The sequence below is a fragment of the Littorina saxatilis genome, linkage group LG4 (assembly GCF_037325665.1).
Source record: "Littorina saxatilis isolate snail1 linkage group LG4, US_GU_Lsax_2.0, whole genome shotgun sequence".
Lineage (NCBI taxonomy): Eukaryota > Metazoa > Mollusca > Gastropoda > Littorinimorpha > Littorinidae > Littorina > Littorina saxatilis.
Genome location: NC_090248.1, coordinates 58,241,414 through 58,266,030, shown reverse-complemented (window position 1 = coordinate 58,266,030; position 24,617 = coordinate 58,241,414). Strand labels below are relative to the sequence as shown.

Here is a 24,617-nt window from a genome sequence, read left to right as displayed (position 1 = left end):
CCGCCTTTGAGACGGACGGACAGACCACCGAAGTGTGTCGAATTCCATGCCCAGGTAAGTAAACGTCTGGGATGGTTCCAACTCGGATTTTGTCAGGTTGACAGAGAAACCCAGCTGTGCCGCCCGACTCAGCACCCTGTGCGTATGAGCCTCGCAAAGCCCCCTGTTCTGGTGAAGGATTAACCAATCGTCCAGGTATGCTCTGAGACGGATGCCTTCCTGTCTCACAAGAGCGCAAAGCTGCCTGACCACAATCGTGAAAATCCACGGAGCTAAAGACAGGCCGAACGGCAGAGCCCTGAACTGGTAAGCTTTGCCGCCCCAAGGGAAGCGAAGCCACTTCCTGTCCGCGACATGTATGAGGACGTGAAAGTAAGCGTCTGTAAGATCGATCGACGTTGCCCAATCTCCCGGCCGTAAGGCCTCCCGAACCGAGGTTGGAGTTTCCATGGTAAACTTGATTACTCTCAGAAACTTGTTCAAAGGAGAAAGATCTAACACCGGCCTCCACGCCCCCGAGGCTTTTGGCACTACGAAAAGTCTGCCGTAAAACCCCGGGGACCGCGCGTCCAAGACCTCCTCTATAGCTCCCTTGAGCAGCAGAGCCGAGACCTCCTCCTGGACTGCGTTCCGTGCCACCAAATCCTTTGGCGCCCTGCAGGGCGGGATTATCCTGACCAGGGGAGCCTTCTGCCCTGACCAGAGAAGCCGGAACCCCGAACACACTATCCCCGTGACCCACTTGCTGGCCACCAGTTGCAGCCAGGAAGAAAGGGCCCTGGACGGGCCGCCCGCTACAACTAGCGCGGGGGCCACCGGGATGTGTTGTTCGGGGAAGTTTCATTGGGGGTGAGGCTTACGCCCCGACCCCCTGGAACCCCCGAAAGACTGACCCCTCTTAGGGTAAGGAGCTCCACGCCCCCTACCCCTGGAGGAGAATGACTGCTTCTGGGCCTTCCCACCACCTGACGAAGACGTCTGAGGCTTAGCGGAAGAAAACGCCTGAGTCTGAGACTTGCCCTGAGGCTTCTGGAAGCCCTGTGAAGCCAAACGCGCGATCGCTACATCCCGCGCGTCCTGCGTCTCTTTCTGGAGTGCATCGAAAGACGCCTGCCCTAGGAGAGACCCCTCAGCAAAAGGGGAGACCTTCAGCCGCTCCACAGTCGCGGTGTCCCGAAATCTGGACCCCGACAAGAAGGCTGACCTCCTTGACAGAACTGCGTGAGTATACAGCCGGGCAGACAAAGCAACCTGTTCTCTAGTCACCTTGCCCAGAGTAGCCAGCAGTGTGGAAACATCTGTCGGCGACGCATCGAACCGAAATTCAAAAGGATCAAGAGATGTGGCAATCGATCTGGACAAAGACCTTTGCAGAGACTCCGACACTGACGTGAGTTCCAGCAAAGACCTTCCAACTTCCTCCACAGCCGCGAGAGAACCGTCAGTACATGGGACAACTCTATCCCTACTGTACCCGTCTTCTCTCAAAGCAGCAAGTTCCGGCGTCACCGGAAGTGCCCCTGACGGCAGAGCAAAAGAGTCCATCAGATCCAAAGGATAAGGGGTAAGCTTGAACTTCGGAACACCGGAAGCAGCCCGAGCCCCAGGCTGAGCCAGCCAAGAGACGACGTCTTCCGGGGCCTCGCCGTGCTGAACCAACAACGGCACCGCCGGTTTGCGTTTACCACACAAGACGTTAGCCATCTCATAGGCAATAGTTGACGATTCCCGGAAGCGGAAGCGAGGCCGTTGCTCCTGTGCACTCCGGAAATCGTCAAAAGCAGAGCGAGGTGGGTGAAGCTGAGCCTTGTCCTTCACCACCCCTTCCGGAAAGTATCTGAACGCCGTTTCCGCCGCCAGCGCCACTGCGGCTGACAGCTTCGCGGGCAAATTCAGTTGGGAATCCTCTACCACTGAGGCATCCCCGTCTTCCGCCCTACACTCCGACTCGAGATCAAGCTCGGAGCCAGGAGGCAGAACATCAGACCGTTTATCGTCGGCAGAACCGACCACTTCCTGCCCCCTGGGCGGAAGAGGACTAAAACGGTCCCCGATATTCTCATAAAGAGACGTACGGAGGCGCTCGTCCTTTCGCTGCTCATAAGAACTCTCACGACATCCATCGCCAGAGAGAGCCCCCTGAGCTCGCACACCGGCAAGCGGTGTAGACATACCTTGTACTGGTGTCACATTCAGAAGAGACACCAACTTGGTACTCCCATCCTGCGAAGCATGGACATCCGCCCGAGTCACAGTCGCCGAAGGCATAGCGGAAGTCGAAGCCGGAACTGCAGGAGACTGCCGTAACTGTGCTAAAGAGAGAACATCAGAAACACCCGACGGAAGCGCACGTAATTCCTCCCTAGTGGAAGATAATTCCGACGCAAGTGTCGAAACTTGAGCGCTCAAAGTCAACAATAAAGACGCAACTTCAGCTGGCGCTAACCCAGGGCAGCCATCTGAAGTTGAAGCAGAAGCAGAAGCAGAAGAAGAAGTTCTTTTGCGCGAACCACCACTCTTGCCAGAACGTAAACAAGCCTGACCGGAAGTTAAACTGACGTCTGCTAACACGGGAGATTTAACAGAAGTTGAATCAGAAGAAACAGACGCGGATTTTCCTGCGCCCTTCTCTCTCCTCGAGCTACGTTTAGGAGGCGAATCGTCAGGCACCTGCCTCGAACTAGGCTTCCTATTCACGCTATCAACAAGCGCAGCCTCCGCCATAGCGAAAGAACTCACGAAAAATTTCAAAGAAAAACAATTTCAGAAAAATTTCACAAGTACAAAACGAGCGACGAAAAACGTCGCTAAAGTTATAACAAAACGGAAAGATCTCACCACACAGCGTAGGTAAAGGTGAACAGTTAGGCGACGACCAAGGGGAGATGCCAAAGCCAAAGACTAAGACAAAATGCTGAAGACAGCAGGAGCGTACATCAGGAGCGTCCTTCCCAGTTGAACCGCTGAGAGAGAATGATACAAATGGCGGCGTATGCGCACGCATACGGATGTTGGACCGGACATCGGTCTGATATTATGGGATGGATCACTCTTTTTTAGGGTGGTCTCCCTTGTTACCAAGGGGAACGCGTACAGCGTTACCAGCACTGAACTAGAGTTAATTGCTATATGTGAGTTGGGTAATAATATGTAATTTAATGCGATGCTTCAAAAGATACAGACTGTGACGATGACTGTGACGTCATTCACATACACCGAGACGTCATTCACAGTTGTTCGGTCACTTCCGTCAAAAATAGATCTCTCCACAATGGCTGCTCCCGTGTTTAGGTTTGTCAAGCTTGAGTACACAAAACGTGTTTGTTCTCTCCTCTGTTAAAGCTGTGAGACATAAATGCTATTCCGACTTGGTCGTGTGACAGAGTTTTCTTCCACACTCGATTAGCTGATGTCTAACTCAGCCTAACGGCTTCGTTAGACAATCAACGTAATCTCGTGTGAAAGAAAACGTCTGTCACATGACCAAGTCGGAATAGCAGGTAATATTCAATCATAACAATAAAGGAAGCAGTGACACGAAGACACTGGAAATAAAGCAGACACTAAGTTACACCAAGTATCCCAGTTCTTTCTTTCTTTATTTGGTGTTTAGCGTCGTTTTGAACCACGAAGGTTATATCGCGACGGGGAAAGGGGGGAGATGGGATAGTATCCCAGTTAACAACTATCCCAGTAAAGCAAGGTACATCTTTGGATAGCTTGAACACTCACATGACTGATTTCAACCCGTGCAGCCCGAAATGAGCAACCCTGCTTAGGGCGCCACCGTAAAGGGAAATGTCAAGCAAAACACCATAACACAAACCGAAACTCACTTCCGTTCAGAGTCAGCAAACTTTACAGAGCAATGCAAACGCGTTACCATGTTTTTCACCAAAGACCCCCCCCCCCCCCCCCCCCCCTAACCCACTCACTCCCTAGAAGATCCAATTATCCCTCACAAAGGATGTTACCTCTTCTTGTTCAAAACCCACTCATAACCTGTTCATGTACAATGAAACCTCTCTTTCAAGACGCCACCCTTTTTAAGACCCAGATTTTTCAGATTTTCTGTTCAAAACTTCTGTAAATTTACCTCCCTTTCAAGACTCCACCCTTTTTAAGACCCAGATTTTTCAGATTTTCTGTTCAAAACTTCTGTAAATTTACCTCCCTTTCAAGACTCCCTCCTTTTTAAGACCCAGATTTTTCAGATTTTCTGTTCAAAACTTCTGTAAATTTACCTCCCTTTCAAGACTTCACCCTTTAGGCTTTTTAATAAGACCCAGATTTTTCAGATTTTCTGTTCATAACTTCTGTAAATTTACCTCCCTTTCAAGACTCCACCCTTTTTAATAAGACCCAGATTTTTCAGATTTTCTGTTCATAACTTCTGTAAATTTACCTCCCTTTCAAGACTCCACCCTTTTTAATAAGACCCAGATTTTTCAGATTTTCTGTTCATAACTTCTGTAAATTTACCCTCATTTCAAGACTCCACCCTTTTTGTGGCCTGATTTTCTCAGATTTTTGGATGTCTTAAAAGGGGGGTTCCACTGTAACGTACACTGAGACCTGTGTTGTGAGATCCCCGGGTCAAGACTGACCCCTCTCTGTCAGCACCTAGTCTTCACAAGTTTTCACAACGCTGCTATTTACCAAACTATGCTCTTCACTTGCCTGGAGTAAAACTATTCACATAATTACAATCTTTACACTACCAGGTTTAGAAAAAAACGTCATACTAATTTTAAAAACTCATGACAAATCTGTAAAATAAAAAAAAAGTGTACAACTGGAAACATTATTGGGGGTCACAGTAATTTCACACAGGATATGCAGCAATGGAGGTTTATGAATCACTTGATCACATAATGAAGGTGAAATGGTTAAATCAAACATAATAACACATCAAATGATAATCAAACAGCTTCCTACTAATGCAACTAAGGGAAGACACTTACTAAATACTTTCATTACATCATCATTACCAAATAAAGCTGATGTTTTTGGCACATTACTGTGCGGAAAACGTAGCCATCCTGGTTACCTCAACAGAAAGGTAAATAAATTAATAACTACATGCCAATCACAGTCATTGATGCCTAGCTTTCCTTGTGGATAATTGACAGTCAAGGCTCAAACTACCCCCGACCTATCACGGTTCTACACCTGAGCTTCCTATAAAGAAAAGCAAACCAAGCCAGCCACCACAGCCAGCAAAGTTGTGCAGAAAGAAGTTATTTCCAACATGCTGTACCTACTCTTTGTGAAACAAAGGGAAATAAGCGCTCTAAATCAGTAAATGCATACAACATGTGCAATAGAGTAAGAGAGAAATAATTGATACCTGAACCAATCTCCTGGCACCTGAGAGAATAACATTTATCCTACATACGTGAGAGAGACACCCGTGAGATAATGATCGTTCAAATCACACGTGTGTGTATCATGTAAATGAGGTCATGTCAAGCAAGTCTGGCAGGGACCTGTTTCTCCACTGCTCATGATGCCAAAGTCACCGAGACAACCATCATTATAGAAAGAAAAAAAATTGCGCTCGCTAAGTACCCTCGATGAATTTTTAGAACACGTCACGCCACACTTTCAGAGTGACGTTTCTTTGCTTTGATGTAATAGATTGCACGCTTTAGAAGAGATCAAGGTTCCAAAACAAGCGTCTTCAAGTTAGGTGCCTCGACTGCAGGATATTTTCAGGATGTAAGTACAGTATGTAGGATAAACAGAATACTACATGGCTTGCTGTGTCGTACCAGATTTTCACTCATTGCTTTTTCAAATAGTGAACAGCTCGCTTTCGCTTGCAGTTCAATATTCTGAGAAACAACTCGTGTAAATCTGGTACGACACAGCAAGCCATGTAGTATTCTCTATTTAGGCCTAAAAAAAAAATAGGTGTGGTTACGGTAACCCAACCTACCCTATTTTTAGGGGCCGAGCCTATAACTTTTTTTTACATTTGTCAAAAAAACAAAAAAAAACAAACGAGTGCAGAAAACGCAATGAAAGCGAAAGCGCTCGAGTCGCACACTTATTTCCTTGTCAAGTAGGTTTAATTTGTACACATTAGAAAAAAAATTTAAAAAAAAAAAGTGATTGCCTACCTTCCTACCCTATTTTTGTGTGGCTATGTTACCTTAACCACACCTTTTTTTTTTGGGCCTTAGCATTGAAATGAACAAGCGATTTTCATCCTCATGTCATGAAATGTTGTATGCATTTAGAGCGCTTACTTCCCTTTATTTCTCCAGGCTTCATTTGTTTACGATGTCAATACAACATTCCTAGCTGTCAGTTGTGACCCTCCACCACAAAATGAGTCGCATGTCACCTCGCGCGGTTCTGCGCTAGGCTTAATATAAGTCCGGGGGGGTGTCTGGTAACAGTGTGAGGGTCACCTTAGTCACAGGCTTATAACTCAAACAGTTTTCGCTCTTTTCTAAAACGGTTTCCACCACTGGATAGAGCATAAAAAACTCGTTAGGAAAATGTAAAAATATCAAAATCCTGCAAAGGTGACATGCGACTCACTCCGTGGTGGAGGGTCACAATTGGTCTCCTTAATCATTGAATGTCGCTTTACTCAAATTGTTTCAAGTAGCTAAGTGGACTTGATTTCTTGTGCTCTGTGGATTTTAATCTCAAGAATAAAAGAATAGAAGGGGAATGCAATAAGGAAGTATATTTCAGACACATAAATATTGTATCAAATAAAAATAACCTTCTAATCTGTATAAAACCGAACGCAAAATAAAAAAGTTGTGAAAATGTTCTGTGCAAATTTAGAGTTTTACTAACTGTCTACAGAGCTAATCCTAAGGTTAACAGCCACCCATTTGTACATGGTGAGTCCATATTTCATCCAGTGACCAACCCATACCCCTTCTGTGCACACCCACCCTCCCATACCCAGTCCACCTGTAAAGAAATCAAGTACAGTGGAACTCCCCTTCAACCGGCACGGTTGGCCTCCGTAAGGCGTCCGCCCCATGATTGGGAGGTCGTGGGTTCGAACCCCGGCCGGGTCATACCTAAGACTTTAAAATTGGCAATCTAGTGGCTGCTCCGCCTGGCGTCTGGCATTATGGGGTTAGTGCTAGGACTGGTTGGTCCGGTGTCAGAATAATGTGACTGGGTGAGACATGAAGCCTGTGCTGCGACTTCTGTCTTGTGTGTGGTGCACGTTATATGTCAAAGCAGCACCGCCCTGATATGGCCCTTCGTGGTCGGCTGGGCGTTAAGCAAACAAACAAACAAACAAATCGTATAAACCAACTCATGTCCAACATAGGCACTTAGACCTGACGGACAGTAAGCCCCTTAAATTTGACTTTGACGCCCCTTTTAAGGCCCCCCCCCACCCCTAATTTAAGACACCCCCCCCCACCCCTAATTTAAGACACCCCACCCCACCCCTAATTTAAGACACCCCCCCACCCCTAATTTAAGACACCCCCACCCCCCCCCCGCCCCTAATTTAAGACACACCCCCCTAATTTAAGACCCCCCCCTAATTTAAGACACCCCACCCCTAATTTAAGACACCCCAACCCTAATTTAAGACACCCCCACCCCTAATTTAAGACACCCCCCCCCCACCCCTAATTTAAGACTTCTCCCCTTTTTAGACCTTGCTTTTTACAGCAGATTTGTGTAGGTCTTAAAAGGAGGGTTCCACTGTGCAACTTTCGTGTTGTGCCTAAAGCTACAAGTAGGTCAATACATTGTACACCAAGTACAGCCCTGGGAGGAGTGCAGTCAGCATAATATAATCACATCATTGTCTTGGGACACTTTTCAACAAGTACAAAAAGCACCAAATTTGTTTCAGAGGTACACATGCAGGCATCATAATTATTGTATTCCCCCCCCCCCCCCCCCCCCCCCCCCCCTCTGGACAGAACACACCTGTTCTCTGCAATAGTCACACCTGATGTTTGCAGCCACTGCCGTAGTGGTGCAAGGTAAGCTGGGTTTTTACAATCACTTGAACATAATACCTGTGTTTCTTGATGTGTAAACACAAATTTACCTGTGTTTCTTGATATGTAAACACAAATTTACCTGTGTTTCTTGATGTGTAAACACAAATTTACCTGGTAAATTATTTCACTTTGATCCGTTGCTTCACTTGCAATATTCTTCATCCTCACAGGGTATGAACAACATTACATTCATGAAATACAAATATTTTTACAACATACATGTAACAACATCAATTAACTGCAATTAACTAACCCTACTTTTTTTTGCAAAATGTGCAGCAACAGTACAACAAAATCCGTTTCAGAGTTTTGCTTAGTTATTATATGACAAACTACAAAAAAAACTCTTGGCAAAGTTTCTCCAGTGTTTCAAAATATAACCTGCACACATCTTCACTGGACTTCACGATAATGCCTTGTCCACACTTATAACACAAAACAGAAGTTGTGTGCACAAAGAACTTTCTTCTTTTTTTTTGTTTGAAAATGTCCTTAATTGTAACAATGTGAGGGAGGCAATGTGTACTAAGGCAGGAGGGGTCTCATTCCTCCCATTTGCTGAGCAGTCAAGTAATATATATGCTTTTGATCAAAGCGGCGTAGCAGTAACGGCTTCAGTCTTATCAGCCAAAGGGAAACTGAACCCAGCCTTTGTACGACACAAGATAAAGTGTGATCTGTTCTCCTACAGGAACTGTACCCGGCTGCCCTACAGAAAATGCATCCACGCTTGGTGGAATTAGACCCCTTCTGCTGTAATAAGCGCAAACAATCCCAAGTTACATGATTACGTAATGAGCAAAACATACAGGTAAAGGTGGAGTGGGAACTGCAGGGGAGGTAAGCAGTCCATGTCTGTCCAGTGATTGTAGAGTTATCTCTCTTGGCTCACACATAGCCACCTGTCTGAGCCGAGGTATGCTGTGCATTAAAAATATTTTGCTTATATTTTATTTACACCATGTACACATGCCTGCTTATACACACACACACACACAATTCGAATGAACACACACACAAACACCATTCTCTCATTTGTGTCGCCCATAATTCACTCGTAAACTAACAGTCACACACGCACCATATGTTCAACTGTTCAAGGTCTGTCCTTGCGCCCTGGCCTTGGCGTCATGTGTAGAGGTCAAGGTCATGGGTGATGAGGCAGACGTGTGTAGCAACCAGGGCGTATCACAGTCCTTGATGGAGGTACACGAAGGCGCCACCGTGTCCTCAAAGGACGCGCGGATAGCCGAGGCCTGCTGGTAGTACGTGGGGATCTTGTCGAGCGGCTTGGGGTCAAGGTCGACCAAGGCAACGGACACCTTGTACCAGCGCTCACAGAACTCCAGCAGGTTGTTGCCCCCGTTACCTGTCAACCGGCACTCCTCCACCTCCCTGAAACCAACATCCCACAATGCAGTATTATGCTACACCTCTCTGAAATGAACATCCCACAATGCAGTACAGTGTATTATTAAAACTTTTAGATTCTGACTTTGCACAGAAAATACCTTGCAGATGTTACACACACACACTTTCAATTTACATACAAGAGCAACATTCTGAAAACACAAAGTCATGGAAAGTGTTAAAAGTGGACTTTTCTCACAATCACCCACCCAATACACACTGACACACATACACAGGGACCTGTGTACTGATCAAAACGGGGTGCGGGGGGGATCTCTTCCAAACACACACACAATGTACAGCCATCTCTTTATACAGCTAGATTAGGCCAGACAGGGATGGGACAAAGAGTGTGAGAGTGTGACTGACTTGTTGCTGATGGGCAGCATGGCCACCATGATGGAGCAGTCTTGTAGCGTCTTGGACACCAGGAACCGCTTCACCTGGACAAACCAATAACACACCATCAAACAAAAATCATGAATACGTATATATGATGAAAAAACATACAACTGTCGCAGGATTAAACATGCAAAGCTGAGCATTAATATCAGGTTTACAGCTCTGGCCTGTAAAACAACAGACACCGCAACAAAAAGCAATAACATCAGATACTGAGCCAACTCTTGAGCTAACAATCAAACCACTAAGTACGATTGTACCTGTATCAGAACATCTTTGGCATTTTTTTTACCTTTGGCACAAGCTATTATATGTTATTTGTACATTTTACACAGATCGAGACAGTCAGTGTTCCTCCGAGACTGCGCTAGCGGTCGAGGTGAACATACAATGATTGTCGAGATCTGCGTAAAATGTCATATTTTGGTCAAAAATACAAATAACATTTATGTATCCATCGATTCTGGTTAGAATTCCTTTTAGTTTTTATGATTGAACGCACACAGACATGCACTATTTTGTAGTCTCGGCTGGCCGCCAAAATATGAAGTTTTGTCGGTCTCTGACGTCACATGGCTCAAAGAAGGGAAATCCAGTGTTCAATCGATACATAAATCTTTACTTTGCAGGAAAACTTCCATGAAAGGTACAGTTTGGTCAAGTGAACAGGTTAAAGACCAGTCAGTCATGTCCTCTCTTGTTGGGGTCCTCTTTTGAAAGGGGTCCTCATAGACAGATTTACTGTGGTCAAGTTAGCAGATAAATGGACGACTGGGCGGAGGTGCATGAAGTGAAACGAGGTGCCACCCAAATGGGTGGAACGGACCCGCTGGCTGGATTGGTTAAAACTGAGATTTGTTGTGATTTCAACCCATCAGACTTCGCGACAGTCGGGTGGCACCCAGCTTGGCTTCATGCACCCCAGCCCCGTTCCTCTCTATGTAGTTCACCTTCTGCACGGTCCAGTCGAGCGAGTCTATGTCCAGCTCACGGAATGCAGCACTGTCCAGCAGCCAGCTCGGTGGGAAGCTGCCGTCAAAGCCCCACTCTGACCTACACAGGGGACATAACTGATATCACACACCACGGATACAAGTCCTATCACATGACAGGGATATAACAGTCATATCACACAACAGGCAAGCTGCCGTCAAAGCCCCATTCTGACCTACACAGGGGATATAACTGATATCACACACCACGGATACAAGTCCTATCACATGACAGGGATATAACAGTCATATCACACAACAGGCAAGCTGCCATCAAAGCCCCATTCTGACCTGCACACGGATATTACAGTCAATAGAACCCCCCTTTCAAGACACCCCCCCCCCCCCCCCCCCCCTAATCTGAGCCTCCCACGCCCCTTTCCTTACTTTTACATTTTGTGTTCATAACTTCTTTAAAGTTACATGCATTTTAAGATGTCCTCCGTTCCTATACCTGGTTTTCTCAGTTTTGTGTGTGTTTTTAAAGGCTGCCATATTCGTAGCGTTCATTAATTAATTCATATTGTTTACATGTGCCAATAATGTTATAAAACTGTACCTAAGGGGATATAATAACGATTGGCTGTAGCTTTCGAACACAGAAAAAATTATTTCAGTATTGCAAAGTGGTGTTGATAGTGTCGAATGTAAACAGAACAGTCTCAAACGCCATCTTTGGTTTACGAAACGTCACGAAGTGACGTCAACGATCTAAAAATAGCCCAAGTCCTGGAGAACTATTGCTAAACAATGCAATAAAGAATTAATTATTTCTCGTAATTGGTAAGGACTTCAAACCTAAAACTTCGCAGGAAGCTTAATTTATACATCCCCGCAACGATGGGAAAAGCCCTGGAAGTAATTAAACTAATTAAATAGGACTATGTCAGCCTTTAAACTTTGCAAACATACAAGCAGGTGCAATTTCCTTTTCTTTCAGCATTCGTGACCTGACTCGAGAAATGTTACTCTTACATTTGATGGGCAACTTTTAAGTGTGGAATTCAATCACACAGGAGCATGCAAACATTTGCTTCATTCACAATGTATTGTCAGTATTACCCATGCAGAACCCCCAGTATACTCATACTTTATGATCTAATGCATCGTACTGACACCAGGCCGGTCGAATGTCCGTGGTGTCTTTTATCACAACAATTGTTTTGCGGCCAGGACATTTTGACAGATATATATTTTGAATCCAGGTCCAACTGACCTATTGTCTTTTGTGTTGGAAAACAACACTGTACTCTAATGAAGTAACAAAATAAACAAAAGCCTAAAAGGGCCAACTTTCAAATAAGGAGACGAAAAGAGAGTGGAAGTGAAGCCGGTAGCACCCACCAGAGTTGGGGCTCGGTGTGAAGCTGCCTCATCAACTGCACGTACAGCGGGTACACCCCCATGATGTCAAGGTCGTCTAGCAACTGCGCCGCGTAGACACGCTCTAACACACAGCCTGGGGGTAACCACTTGCACAGTCCTGTAACACAATACACATTTCTGACACACACACAAACCAACACACAGCCCACGGGTAACCACTTACACAGCCCTGCAACACGACGACACATTTCTCACACAACTGCTGGAAACATCTCAACACATCATGTGAAACTCCACCAAATCTGTCAATTTACCGCCATTTCAAGACTTCCTTTCTTTTAAATTCTAGAGAGATTTTAAGGAGGTTTTAAAGGTGCGGGGGAGAGACAACTGCAAAAACTCACAACTGCACATTTAGGACAACAGTAATTATACCAATTACTTCAGCAACAACTCATGGGCCGGTTTGCATCACTGCAGTCCTTTATTTGATGAAACAAAGATCTGTGAAGCTCAGGTTCCCTAAACAATATATACATTTTGTTTGTTTTATCGTCAACTCACGGTGTCCGTTCTCCGTGAAGGTGAAGGACGAGCTCTGGCAGCGCTGTAGCGTGGGTGACCTTGTGAGGTCAGAGTGCGGCTGAGGGTCGTCGGGCGACACGGACATCAACAGGATCTCTATCACCATGTCCAGGAACAGCGGCACGGCCCTGACGTCACACACACAAGTTATCAAATATATTCTGCTTTTATTTTTTTAACATCTTGTCAAGTTTTGCACACAAATCGTCCATGAAGACACATTTGATAAATCCAAACTTCTGTTTGAGACACAAGATTGATAAGCTACACACCATACTTCTGCGTGAGACACAAGATTAATAAGCTACACACCAAACTTCTGTGTGAGACACAAGATTGATAAGCTACTCACCAAATGTTAGCTCAATGGACCAATGAACACCAGTGATCTAAGCTACGCACCAAATGTCAGCTCAATGGACCAATGAACACCAGTGATCTAAGCTACTCACCAAATGTCAGCTCAATGGACCAATGAACACCAGTGATCTAAGCTATTCACCAAATGTCAGCTCAATGGACCAATGAACACCAGTGATCTAAGCTACTCACCAAATGTCAGCTCAATGGACCAATGAACACCAGTGATCTAAGCTACTCACCAAATGTCAGCTCAATGGACCAATGAACACCAGTGATCTAATAAGTGCAGACAGAAGGACGGACAAACAAAGAGACAACAGACTGATGAAAGACAACAGCCATGACCACACGTCTTCATTATGATTGTACTCAACATGACACTGCAACAGCCATGACCACATGTCTTCATTAAGATTGTACTTCTTACTTCTTCTTCTTCTTCTTTGTTCATGGGCTTAGACTCCCACGTTCACTCATGTTTTTAGCACGAGTGGATTTTTACGAGTATGACCGCTTTTACCCCGCCATTCAGGCAACATACACGGATTTCGGGGGAGGCATGCTAGGTATTTTCGTGTTTCTATAACCCACCAAATTTTGACATGGGTTACAGGATCTTTTCCGTGCGCACTGGGTCTTGTGCTTGCGTGTACACACGAAGGGGATTAAGTCACTAGCAGGTCTGCACATAAACTGACCTGGGAGATCGGAAAAATCTCCACTCTTAACCCACCAGGCGGCAGCGACCGGGATTCGAACTCACGACCGACGTCTTACCACCACGCCACTGCGCCCGTCATTAAGATTGTACTCAACATGACACTGCACCGGCCAAAAGTCAAAAAGGCCAAAAATAAGAAAATTCAATCTTTTAAATTCCACAACCAACCCTTTTTACATTTAGTCAAGTTTTGACTAAATGTTTTAACGTAGAGGGGGAATCGAGACGAGGGTCGTGGTGTATGTGTGTGTGTGTGTCTGTCTGTCTGTGCGTGTGTGTGTAGAGCGATTCAGACCAAACTACTGGACCGATCTTTATGAAATTTGACATGAGAGTTCCTGGGAATAATATCCCCGGACGTTTTTTTCTTTTTTTCGATAAATACCTTTGATGACGTCATATCCGGCTTTTTGTAAAAGTTGAGGCGGCACTGTCACACCCTCATTTTTCAATCAAATTGATTGAAATTTTGGCCAAGCAATCTTCGACGAAGGCCGGACTTCGGTATTGCATTTCAGCTTGGTGGCTTAAAAATTAATTCATGACTTTGGTCATTAAAAATCAGAAAATTGTAAAAAAAAAATAAAAAATTATAAAACGATCCAAATTTACGTTCATCTTATTCTTCATCATTTTTTTATTCCAAAAACATATAAATATGTTATATTTGGATTAAAAACAAGCTCTGAAAATTAAAAATATAAAAATTATTGTTAAAATAAAATTTCCGAAATCGATTTAAAAACAATTTCATCTTATTCCTTGTGGGTTCCTGATTCCAAAAACATATAGATATGATATGTTTGGATTAAAAACACGCTCAGAAAGTTAAAAAGAATAGAGATAAAGAAAAGTGTGCTATCCTTCTCAGCGCAACTACTACCCCGCTCTTCTTGTCAATTTCACTGCCTTTGCATCGAGCGGTGGACTGACGATGCTACGAGTATACGCTCTTGCTGTAAAAATGCAGTGAGTTCAGTTTCATTCTGTTATTTCGACAGCTTGACTAAATGTTGTAATTTCGCCTTACGCGACTGGTTTTTCCTCCCAACTCAACAACTTTTTTGATCCTCCAAAAATTTGATTATTCAAAAATGAAAACAAAATCCATTTTTCAGCCTTTACGAGCAAAGTCTCCTCCGACATCCAGGGGACAGAGAGTGCATGATTTCCAGCCGGTAAAAAATAAATAAATGGGACTGTCTAAATAAAAAGTAAACTTTCAATAACATTTTCTTTAAAAGCTAACCTACCGACGGGGGGGTTAACAACAAACAACTGCTTTTCATTAGGATAATCATGACGGGCGCTGTGGCGGGGTGGTAAGACGTCGGCCTCTTAATCGGAAGGTCGAGGGTTCGAATCCCGGTCGCGGCCGCCTGGTGGGTTGAGTGTGGAGATTTTTCCGATCTCCCAGGTCAACTTATGTGCAGACCTGCTAGTGGCTTATCCCCCTTCGTGTGCACACGCAAGCACAAGACCAAGTGCGCACGGAAAAGATCCTGTAATCCATGTCAGAGTTCGGTGGGTTATAGAAACACGAAAATATCCAGCATGCTTCCTCCGAAAGCGGCGTATGGCTGCCTTAATGGCGGGGTAAAAACGGTCATACACGTAAAATTCCACTCGTGCAAAAAAAAAACCGAGTGTACGTGGGAGTTTCAGCCCACGAATGCAGAAGAAGAAGATTAGGATAATCATTCAGACCGGAAACTCCATCCATGTCATATAAATTTCGCTGTTAAACTTCGAAGGCTTTTTCAAAACAGCAATATTATTTGAATGTTTTTGTCTTGAAGGTCTTTCAAACCCTGTTCGTTCCGTGTTGCGTCTGCTTTTTGTTGTCTTTTGTGTTCTTTTCCTGATGAAGCTTCCAGAAGCGAAAATTCGTAATCGTCTTGTGTCGTCTTTGTATTGGTGAGTACAGTAATCCTTTGTTTTTTAACTTTGAAGGTCTTTGTTAAAAGGGGGGGGGGGGGGGTCCACTGTACACCTACAAAGGGAGATAAGCAGAACAGGTGTGCGAGTGTTACCTGTGTTTGTCCAGTGCGGGGCTGTCAAACCAGTGATGTAAGATTTCTTCAAGGTCCTCCTGGATTTCTGCACTGTACACATCCTCTCCATCCTGCCGACACAACACACTGACTGCGTCATGTTAACACACTACATGTACCAGTTTCCTGACAGCTATACACAAACATTCATCATCACTATACACATCATTTCCATTCTGCTAACACAACGCGACAAACTTTGTCTAAAAGTAAACCATGACGACAGTCGGAACAACTCCCTCCCCAAGGACAATTATCCATGCAACAGTGGTTAAAACACCTGAAGAAACACAGTTAAGAATGAATAACACTGTCTTGTCTAGTCAAGGCTGCACTGTCATAAAATGAGGAGTTGGACAGTTCTGAAATTACGCTAACATACAATGAGGAATTGGACAGTTCTGAAATTACGCTGACATAAAATGAGGAATTGGACAGTTCTGAAAGTACGCTAACATAAAATGAGGAATTGGACAGTTCTGAAATTACGCTAACATAAAATGAGGAATTGGACAGTTCTGAAATTACGCTAACATAAAATGAGGAACTGGACAGTTCTGAAATTACGCTAACATAAAATGAGGAATTGGACAGAAGCCCAAACAGGTTAGATGCTACAGGTTCTTCCAGAGAAAGCAAAAAGTGCACAGTGATTCCTTACCCTCCATAGCTTTAAGTTGTTTTGCGGTGTTTTGATTAAGGACTGTAAGGCGTGTTTCATGCGGTCTTTGGTTCTGCAAAACACACACTTCAGTATTTCAATGTTAATCACTTAATGTCTTCACATTTCTACAACCGATCACTAACTCAACTTAACACATTGTTAAAGCTTTGACAACAAAATGTGTTTTGTAATTCGCACATTAAACATGGCATGGACAAGCTGAAATAAAACTCCTTAAAAGATAGTTCATGTTGAATGTACAATCTTTACTGAGACATGGAACATTCTATATTTACACCTGACGGTATAATCCTGATTGTCAAATTTCTTACCGTTTGCAGCACAGGCTTGTACATCAGCAACAAAAAAGAAAAAAAACCAATCAACTCTTAAGGTGCTTGGACTCTGCCATATTTACTGTCTACGCCACAACAGGGGGCCAGTGCCTAATGAATGACAACTGTTCCAAGAATGAAACCGCCCTCACTTTAGAATCACAAGCCTGATACATCAGTGCAAGGGCAAAAGAGTTATTAGACCTTGCAGGACTAGAACACAGGAGATAAGCTACAAGACAGCAAGGAAGGGGGGAGGGGGGGGGGGGGGTAGCAAGGGCGGGCCACTCACCCTGAGAAGAGGTCAAGGGGACAGTAGTCACTGGTCTCCGGCCACTGACCCGACTGACACTGCAACCACAACAGGACAGGTCACACATTTGTATGCACACACACACACACTTTGCAATGCCAATATATACCCTCCCTTAAAGAACTCTCTATATACTACCCGTCATAAAAAAAATAGACAGATACGTTTAAGTCCAGTTCTTTGTGATGAAATTGTTTATTGTAAAGCCAGTTACATCACTGGAAAGGCCATCCATTCCCTTACCCTATTCAACAAACGGATTGATTTTACATGAGGTAGTGCCTATACAACGGAACCTACAACACAGACGCCCCCAAAATCTAAAGCAAGGTTTCAGCTTTAAATAAAATCAACAAAACAAATCATTTGAAAGAACAATCAAAGTCAGTTTTGTTCACCTATCTTGTCTAACAATGAAGTTATTGCATGTTTAAAAAATGTAGGTGTTAGCAGGTAATGAGACAAAACGGTAACTGACCGTAGTGTATTGCCTTCAAACTTTCAAACCTTAGTGGTAACACGTCGTAAAATACACACACATATATATATATACTAGATGAATACCCGCTTCGCCGGGAAGAAGTAGAGCCGAATACCCGGCTTTGCCGGGTACCCGGCTTAGCCGGGTGAGTGGCGCACCGTACGCGATTGACGCCACACGAAGGAAGGGAGATAAACGCGCAAAACACTGGAGAAGATAAGGAGCGTTGTGGACAGTGACCTTCTAAAAATAGTAACGGGAATATGGATTGAGCGTTGTGGACAGTGACCTTCTAAAAATAGTAACGGGAATATGGATTGACACCACACGAAGGAAGGGAGATAAACGCAAAACACTGGAGAAGATAAGGAAGAGTTACTGGGAATGGATGAACAGAAAAATTAAAATCGGTTCAGCGCTGCGCGCTGAAAGCACATGTTGAAAATTTTCATCGACCAGATTGTGTCCGGGGTGTACCTGAATATGCCCACCAAATTTGAAGCAGATCCATCGAGAACTTTGGCTGTGCATCGTGAACACACACACACACACACACACACAGACAGACACAAGTCGTATATAGATATATAGTATGTGTATGTGGGGGGTTGAGTACACACCAATCTTTCAAAACACACCTTTAAATGTTGATGCATGCAGAACTTGCACACCCCTGGGTTCTCCGAGTCTAGGTCAACATCCGATGAGATGAACGACTTCTTTGGCTGAAACAAAAATCCAAAATCAGATGGACTGCTATTGTTCCAAAATCAGATGGACTGCTATTGTTCCAAAATCAGATGGACTGCTATTGTTCCAAAATCAGATGGACTGCTATTGTTCCAAAATCAGATGGACTGCTATTGTTCCAAAATCAGATGGACTGCTATTGTTCCAAAATCAAGGATCAAAAATCAAGAATGGTAAGGAAGTGGAACGTTTTAATGTTTACAAAACAAGATGTTCACAAGTACATCGACCCAATGGCCTTTACAGTGGACAACCAGACAAATAAATTAAGTGAAAACTCATCTGAGAAAGAATGGATCGTTTTCCGTCTCTGGCAATATTGTTGGAGCCATAAAGAATTCTAGGGTCTATGTACTCGTGAACATTTTGTTTTGTTAAAATTAAAACATTGCAGTAACTTATCATTCTAATTTTAGTTTTTTTTGGCTGAAACAGTCACAGTACGCAGTGAAGGAAACAAAAGACATCCACACAATCTTTTCAATCCAAGGCAGGTTCCACTGTAAAAGGATAAAAACTTATTTATACTTTCGCCAAGTACTAAAAGAGCCTTAGCCCTCTCGCTGCCTGAGGGACTGACCTTGATTTCAATGCTGATGGTGGCCGGGGCGTTGTGAGAGGTGGCCAGGCTCTCGCTGTTGGGTACGTAACAAAAGTCCGGGAGTGTTAGCGCTGACCTTGACTCAAGGTCAACCATGTCTCCGGCCTTCTTCAGTCTCCGCGCTGAATCACACGTGAAGGTTCAATAAACGAGGAGTCAGCAAATGTCAGCAAAATAACAAAAAAACAGAAACATCCAGATTATTCTCATGTTTTTCTTCCTCAAATGATGACATGAAAAGAACTGTCAAAAAGATGAACAGGTCAAAAGAAATACTTGTACTTGTGGATATGATTAACACCTTTTAATAAAGCCAAGATTTGACAAGATAACAATAAGTCTACAAGTAGCTCATTCAATCTAGGAATTTTCCAACACGTAAAAGTAATCGTTAGGAAAATAGTGAGCAAGAAAAACAGTCAACCATGGTGCCTTGGGTTTGAAAACCAAACGAACAGACTCTACAATTTGGCACCAAAAAGCAAAACTTGGAGGAATGGAGCTACTGAACAGTATCCCGCACAGGCCAACAAAACCAGACACAGGTAACAAAGCCAGACCAAATGTTGTCCTTACCTGGTCGCTGACCGCTGACATGTCTCACCACGCTCGTCACAAACTGCTCGTCAACCACAACCAGTTTCTGCAGGTAAAAAGTCACACAACTCAGTTTCTGGGGACGTTGCATTACTAAATCGTCATGTTGATACAGGTATATTGCATCCTTGATACACCAAACACCACTCTGACAACACGCATAGCAATCACACAGTTAGACTCTTTCACCTTTTGCTGTTCCGTGTTCGGCACTGGCACACCTTAGAACGGACACACTTACAGGTGTGTTAACATATAATGGGAGAGCACTATGACATACTCGTAGGCATGTTATTGGAGAGCACTCCAGCCCGGAAAGTGGCGAGTATTTTACTCGCCATATGACTGGCAAGTGGAAATGTTCATCTACTCGCCAAATGCGAGTAAATTTGCTTGAACAAATTGTTGGTTTGGCTAGTAAAGTTTGCTCTCTGGCTAGTAAATGTTCAAATTCACTAGCCTTTGGCTAGTGCACAATTGTTTGGACTTTCAGGGCTGCACTCTGGCCTACTTACAGGTATAACGACGTAGTCAGGTGAGAGGAGGGGCTGCGTGACCCAGCGCATGTACCTGTGTGGAATACTTACAGGTATAACAACGAAGTCCGGTGAGAGGAAGGGCTGCGTGACCCAGCGCGTGTAGCTGTGAGCAATACTTGCAGGTATAACAACGAAGTCCGGTGAGAGGAAGGGATACGTGACCCAGCGTGTGTAGCTGTGTGGAATACTTACAGCTATAACGACGTAGTCAGGTGAGAGGAGGGGCTGCATGACCCAGCGTGTGTAGCTGTGTAGAATACTTACAGGTATAACGACGTAGTCAGGTGAGAGGAGAGGCTGCATGACCCAGCTCATGTAGCTGTGTGGAATACTTACAGGTATAACGACGTAGTCAGGTGAGAGGAGAGGCTGCATGACCCAGCTCATGTAGCTGTGTGGAATACTTACAGGTATAACGACGTAGTCAGGTGAGAGGAGGGGCTGCATGACCCAGCTCATGTAGCTGTGTGGAATACTTACAGGTATAACGACAGAAGGGGCTGCATGACCCAGCTCATGTAGCTGTGTGGAATACTTACAGGTATAACGACAGAAGGGTCTGCATGACACAGCGCGTGTAGCTGTGAGGAATACCTATAGGTATAACAACGTAGTCGGGCGAGAGGAGGGGCTGCATGACCCAGCGCGTGTAGCTGTATGGAATACTTATATGAAGTCTTATATCAAGCGCGTATCTCCAGACTCGGACTCAAGGCGCAGGGATCTACTTACAGGTATAACAACGTAGTCCGGTGAGAGGAGGGGCTGCATGACCCAGCGCGTGTAGCTGACCACCTGCTGCAGGTCAGAGTAAATGGCGCGCTCCTTGCCCCCAGCCTCAGTCGTCTCCCCTGACGACCCAAACCTCTTGGTGTAGTTCTGCTTCAGCAGGCGGTACACTTTCCGCTTCTGGAAAAAAACACGAAACTGGGAATATTGACCTGTGTCTAACAGTAACAGTAACTTAATATTTCACACATTACACACATACAATTGTGTCAATTAAACATTGTGCCTGTTACAATTCATTGAGAAGTCCCATCACAAAGCATGGCCGAATATTGCATTTCAAATATAATTTGTGTGATTCAAAAACTGCCCATGGTTTCATTCGCCTAGCACTTGCAGGGCCCCAGCCTACCACTTGCAGGGCCCCAGCCTACCACTTGCAGGGCCCCAGCCTACCACTTGCAGGGCCCCAGCCTACCACTTGCAGGGCCCCAGCCTAGCACTTGCAGGGCCCCAGCCTACCACTTGCAGGGCCCCAGCCTACCACTTGCAGGGCCCCAGCCTACCACTTGCAGGGCCCCAGCCTACCACTTGCAGGGCCCCAGCCTAGCACTTGCAGGGCCCCAGCCTAGCACTTGCAGGGCCCCAGCCTAGCACTTGCAGGGCCCCAGCCTAGCACTTGCAGGGCCCCAGCCTACCACTTGCAGGGCCCCAGCCTACCACTTGCAGGGCCCCAGCCTACCACTTGCAGGGCCCCAGTCTACCACTTGCAGGGCCCCAGCCTACCACTTGCAGGGCCCCAGCCTACCACTTGCAGGGCCCCAGCAGTTCTTCTTCTTCTGCCTTCGATGTTGATGGCCATGCTAAATCCTCAGACCAGTGGCTGACAGGAAGTCCGCAGTGGCCCCAGCAGTAACACATTAGATTTACCTAAGGTGAGATGCACATACAACTCTCAGGGGCGTATCACATCATTTTTAGGGATGGGGGGGGGTCCGAATTTCTTTTAGGGACAATTCAACGACGCGAAGCGTTTAGTTGAGGGTGCAAAAATGGAGCAATCTGGTGCAATTTGAGCCAAGAAACTTCCTCTGATACACTTTCAAAAAAGTAAATTTAAGAAGACAAATTTGGATCAAAACAAGGAAAACTGACTGATCTGGTGCAACCTAAGCCAGCAAATTACCCAACTACCTTCTAAAACCGTAATTTAGAAGACAAAGGCCGGCTCCTCGGGGGGTCCAGGGACAGCCCCCCCCCCTTCCCCCCAGGAAAATGTTGATAAAGATCAAGGAAAATGGAGCTATTTGGTGCAATCTGAGCCATCAGTTTTTGTGTCTGTGTGTTTTTTTTCTTGGTTTTTTTTTAGGCTAGGGGGGGTTTCCGGGCCCCTGACTCTGGCTTTATCGTGTCCCTCACTTCTTTTAAAGTCAGTTACACAACAACAAAAAGTCATCTGCTTGCCTTCTCTTGCCAAATTAAATTATCACTAGGCCACAGCCCACACACAAACAATATTGGTTTAGGGTAACGTGACCACACAAAAAAAGGGCGGTAGGTACTTATAGGCTTTAAAAAATGTAAAATTAAGTTGACCTCATAATAAAATGAAAACATCAAAAACACCATTTTGTCTCAAGCTCAAAGGAGGTTACTTCTCTTAGTCTCGGTAGAAAAATGTGCCAAAAGTTTTTAGTTTTTTGTTGTTTGAGAAATGAAAAAAAAAGTTTTAGGGTCGGCGATATAAATAAAGCAATTATTCACTGATCTGCAAATTACATAACAATTTTGACAATCAGACAATCCTCTCCAAGCACCCCCCCCCCCCCCCCCCCCCTTCTCCATCTCCTTGCAAGTGCAAGTTGCTTAGAAACTAACAACTCTCAAACAACACTAGCACCAAGTATAAAGTAACACATGAGTGATTTTTTCCTTTTGTCCCCTCCCCCCTCCATTTTTTTATTTCTCTATTTTTGATTGTTCTTCTCTCTGTTTAAAATGAAAGCGTACGTAATGAATCATACACAGTAACACAGTCAGTGTCCGGAGACGGAGGGGAAAGAGCGCACGTCACCTTGAGCTATTTGACCCCTATGTCCTGTCTTTACACGACAGTGTCCACCTCTTCTGGACATCTGCTGCTGTGGTGCTCAGTTCAGGGAACAAACACTGATTTATTCATTCATCACTGAGACAATATCTCATGATAATGGGAACCAATTATTGCGCACAAATCTCAGTCACCCGGTACTTCGGTACGTACAGTACGCACTGTGATTCAATGTTCTCAACCATCTCAACACATAACGTACAGGTGATAAGCCTTTCAACAAGATATTGACAACCTACCGCACAATCGGCGACAACGAGGGAACAATTCCCCTCTCCTCGATACGACCACTCCATTCTTCTTCTCACTTTCTCTTCTCTCAGTCCATTTTCTCCTCTGACGACAAATGGTACTTCTGCACTGAAGAGTGCAGAAATGCCTATGGCGGTTACTTCCCTTGTTCTGGCACTACCACTGTACATCTGAGATGGGGGATCTCTTACCTGTGTAGTATGTCAGTGCAACATAAAACAAGTCGCGTAAGGCGAAAATACAACATTTAGTCAAGTAGCTGTCGAACTCACAGAATGAAACTGAACGCAATGCAACGCAGCAAGACCGTATACTCGTAGCATCGTCAGTCCACCGCTCATGGCAAAGGCAGTGAAATTGACAAGAAGAGCGGGGTAGTAGTTGCGCTGAGAAGGATAGCACGCTTTTCTGTACCTCTCTTCGTTTTAACTTTGTGAGCGTGTTTTCAATCCAAACATATCATATCTATATCTTTTTGGAATCAGGAATCGACAAGGAATAAGATGAAAGTGTTTTTAAATTGATTTCGAAAATTTAATTTTGATAATAATTTTTATATTTTTAATTTTCAGAGCTTGTTTTTAAACCAAATATAACATATTTATATGTTTTTGGAATCAGAAAATGATGGAGAATAAGATGAACGTAAATTTGGATCGTTTTATAAAAAATATATTTTTTTTACAATGTTCAGATTTTTAATGACCAAAGTCATCAATTAACTTTTAAGCCACCAAACTGAAATGCAATACCGAAGTCCGGGCTTCGTCGGAGATTACTTGACCAAAATTTCAACCAATTTGGTTGAAAAATGAGAGCGTGACAGTGCCGCCTCAACTTTCACGAAAAGCCGGATATGACGTCATCAGAGACATTTATCAAAAAATGAAAAAAACGTCCGGGGATATCATTCCCAGGAACTCTCATGTCAAATTTCATAAAGATCGGTCCAGTAGTTTGGTCTGAATCGCTCTACACACACACACATAGACAGACAGACAGACAGACAGACACACACACACACACACACACACACACACACACACACACACACACACACACACACACACATATACACCACAACCCTCGTCTCGATTCCCCCCTCTACGTTAAAACATTTAGTCAAAACTTGACTAAATGTAAAAACACGACGCGGCCCTCCCCGCGCTTGGCTAGCTGCCACATTAAACACTGTATTCATTTGTTTACTTGAAATTCAGTTTCCTTACTTTGCACTAGTGGGTTTTAGTTGAAACGTAATTCAGAATAATGACTCGATATAGCGGCCAAGTTTTCAAGTCTCATCATCTCAGTCTCAGTCTCTCTCTCACTCTCTCTCTCTCTCTCTCTCTCTCTCTCTCTCTCTCTCTCTCTCTCTCTCTCTCTC

At 44.5% G+C, this 24,617-nt stretch overlaps 1 protein-coding gene across 1 annotated transcript; it reads right to left on the bottom strand.

The window, feature by feature from the left end:
* Positions 1–7,921: 7,921 nt before the first annotated feature.
* On the bottom strand, positions 7,922–23,320 carry LOC138965199 (inositol-pentakisphosphate 2-kinase-like). Its single transcript, XM_070337327.1, has 13 exons — positions 23,218–23,320; positions 20,872–21,048; positions 19,580–19,646; positions 18,983–19,125; positions 18,291–18,377; positions 17,151–17,209; positions 16,521–16,593; positions 15,839–15,930; positions 12,701–12,849; positions 12,155–12,293; positions 10,769–10,871; positions 9,786–9,859; positions 7,922–9,401 (listed from the first exon to the last, which is right to left on the bottom strand). Exons 1-13 carry the CDS (start codon positions 23,272–23,274, stop codon positions 9,095–9,097), a joined length of 1,527 nt encoding a protein of 508 aa, XP_070193428.1. The 5' UTR covers positions 23,275–23,320; the 3' UTR covers positions 7,922–9,094.
* Positions 23,321–24,617: the final 1,297 nt, after the last annotated feature.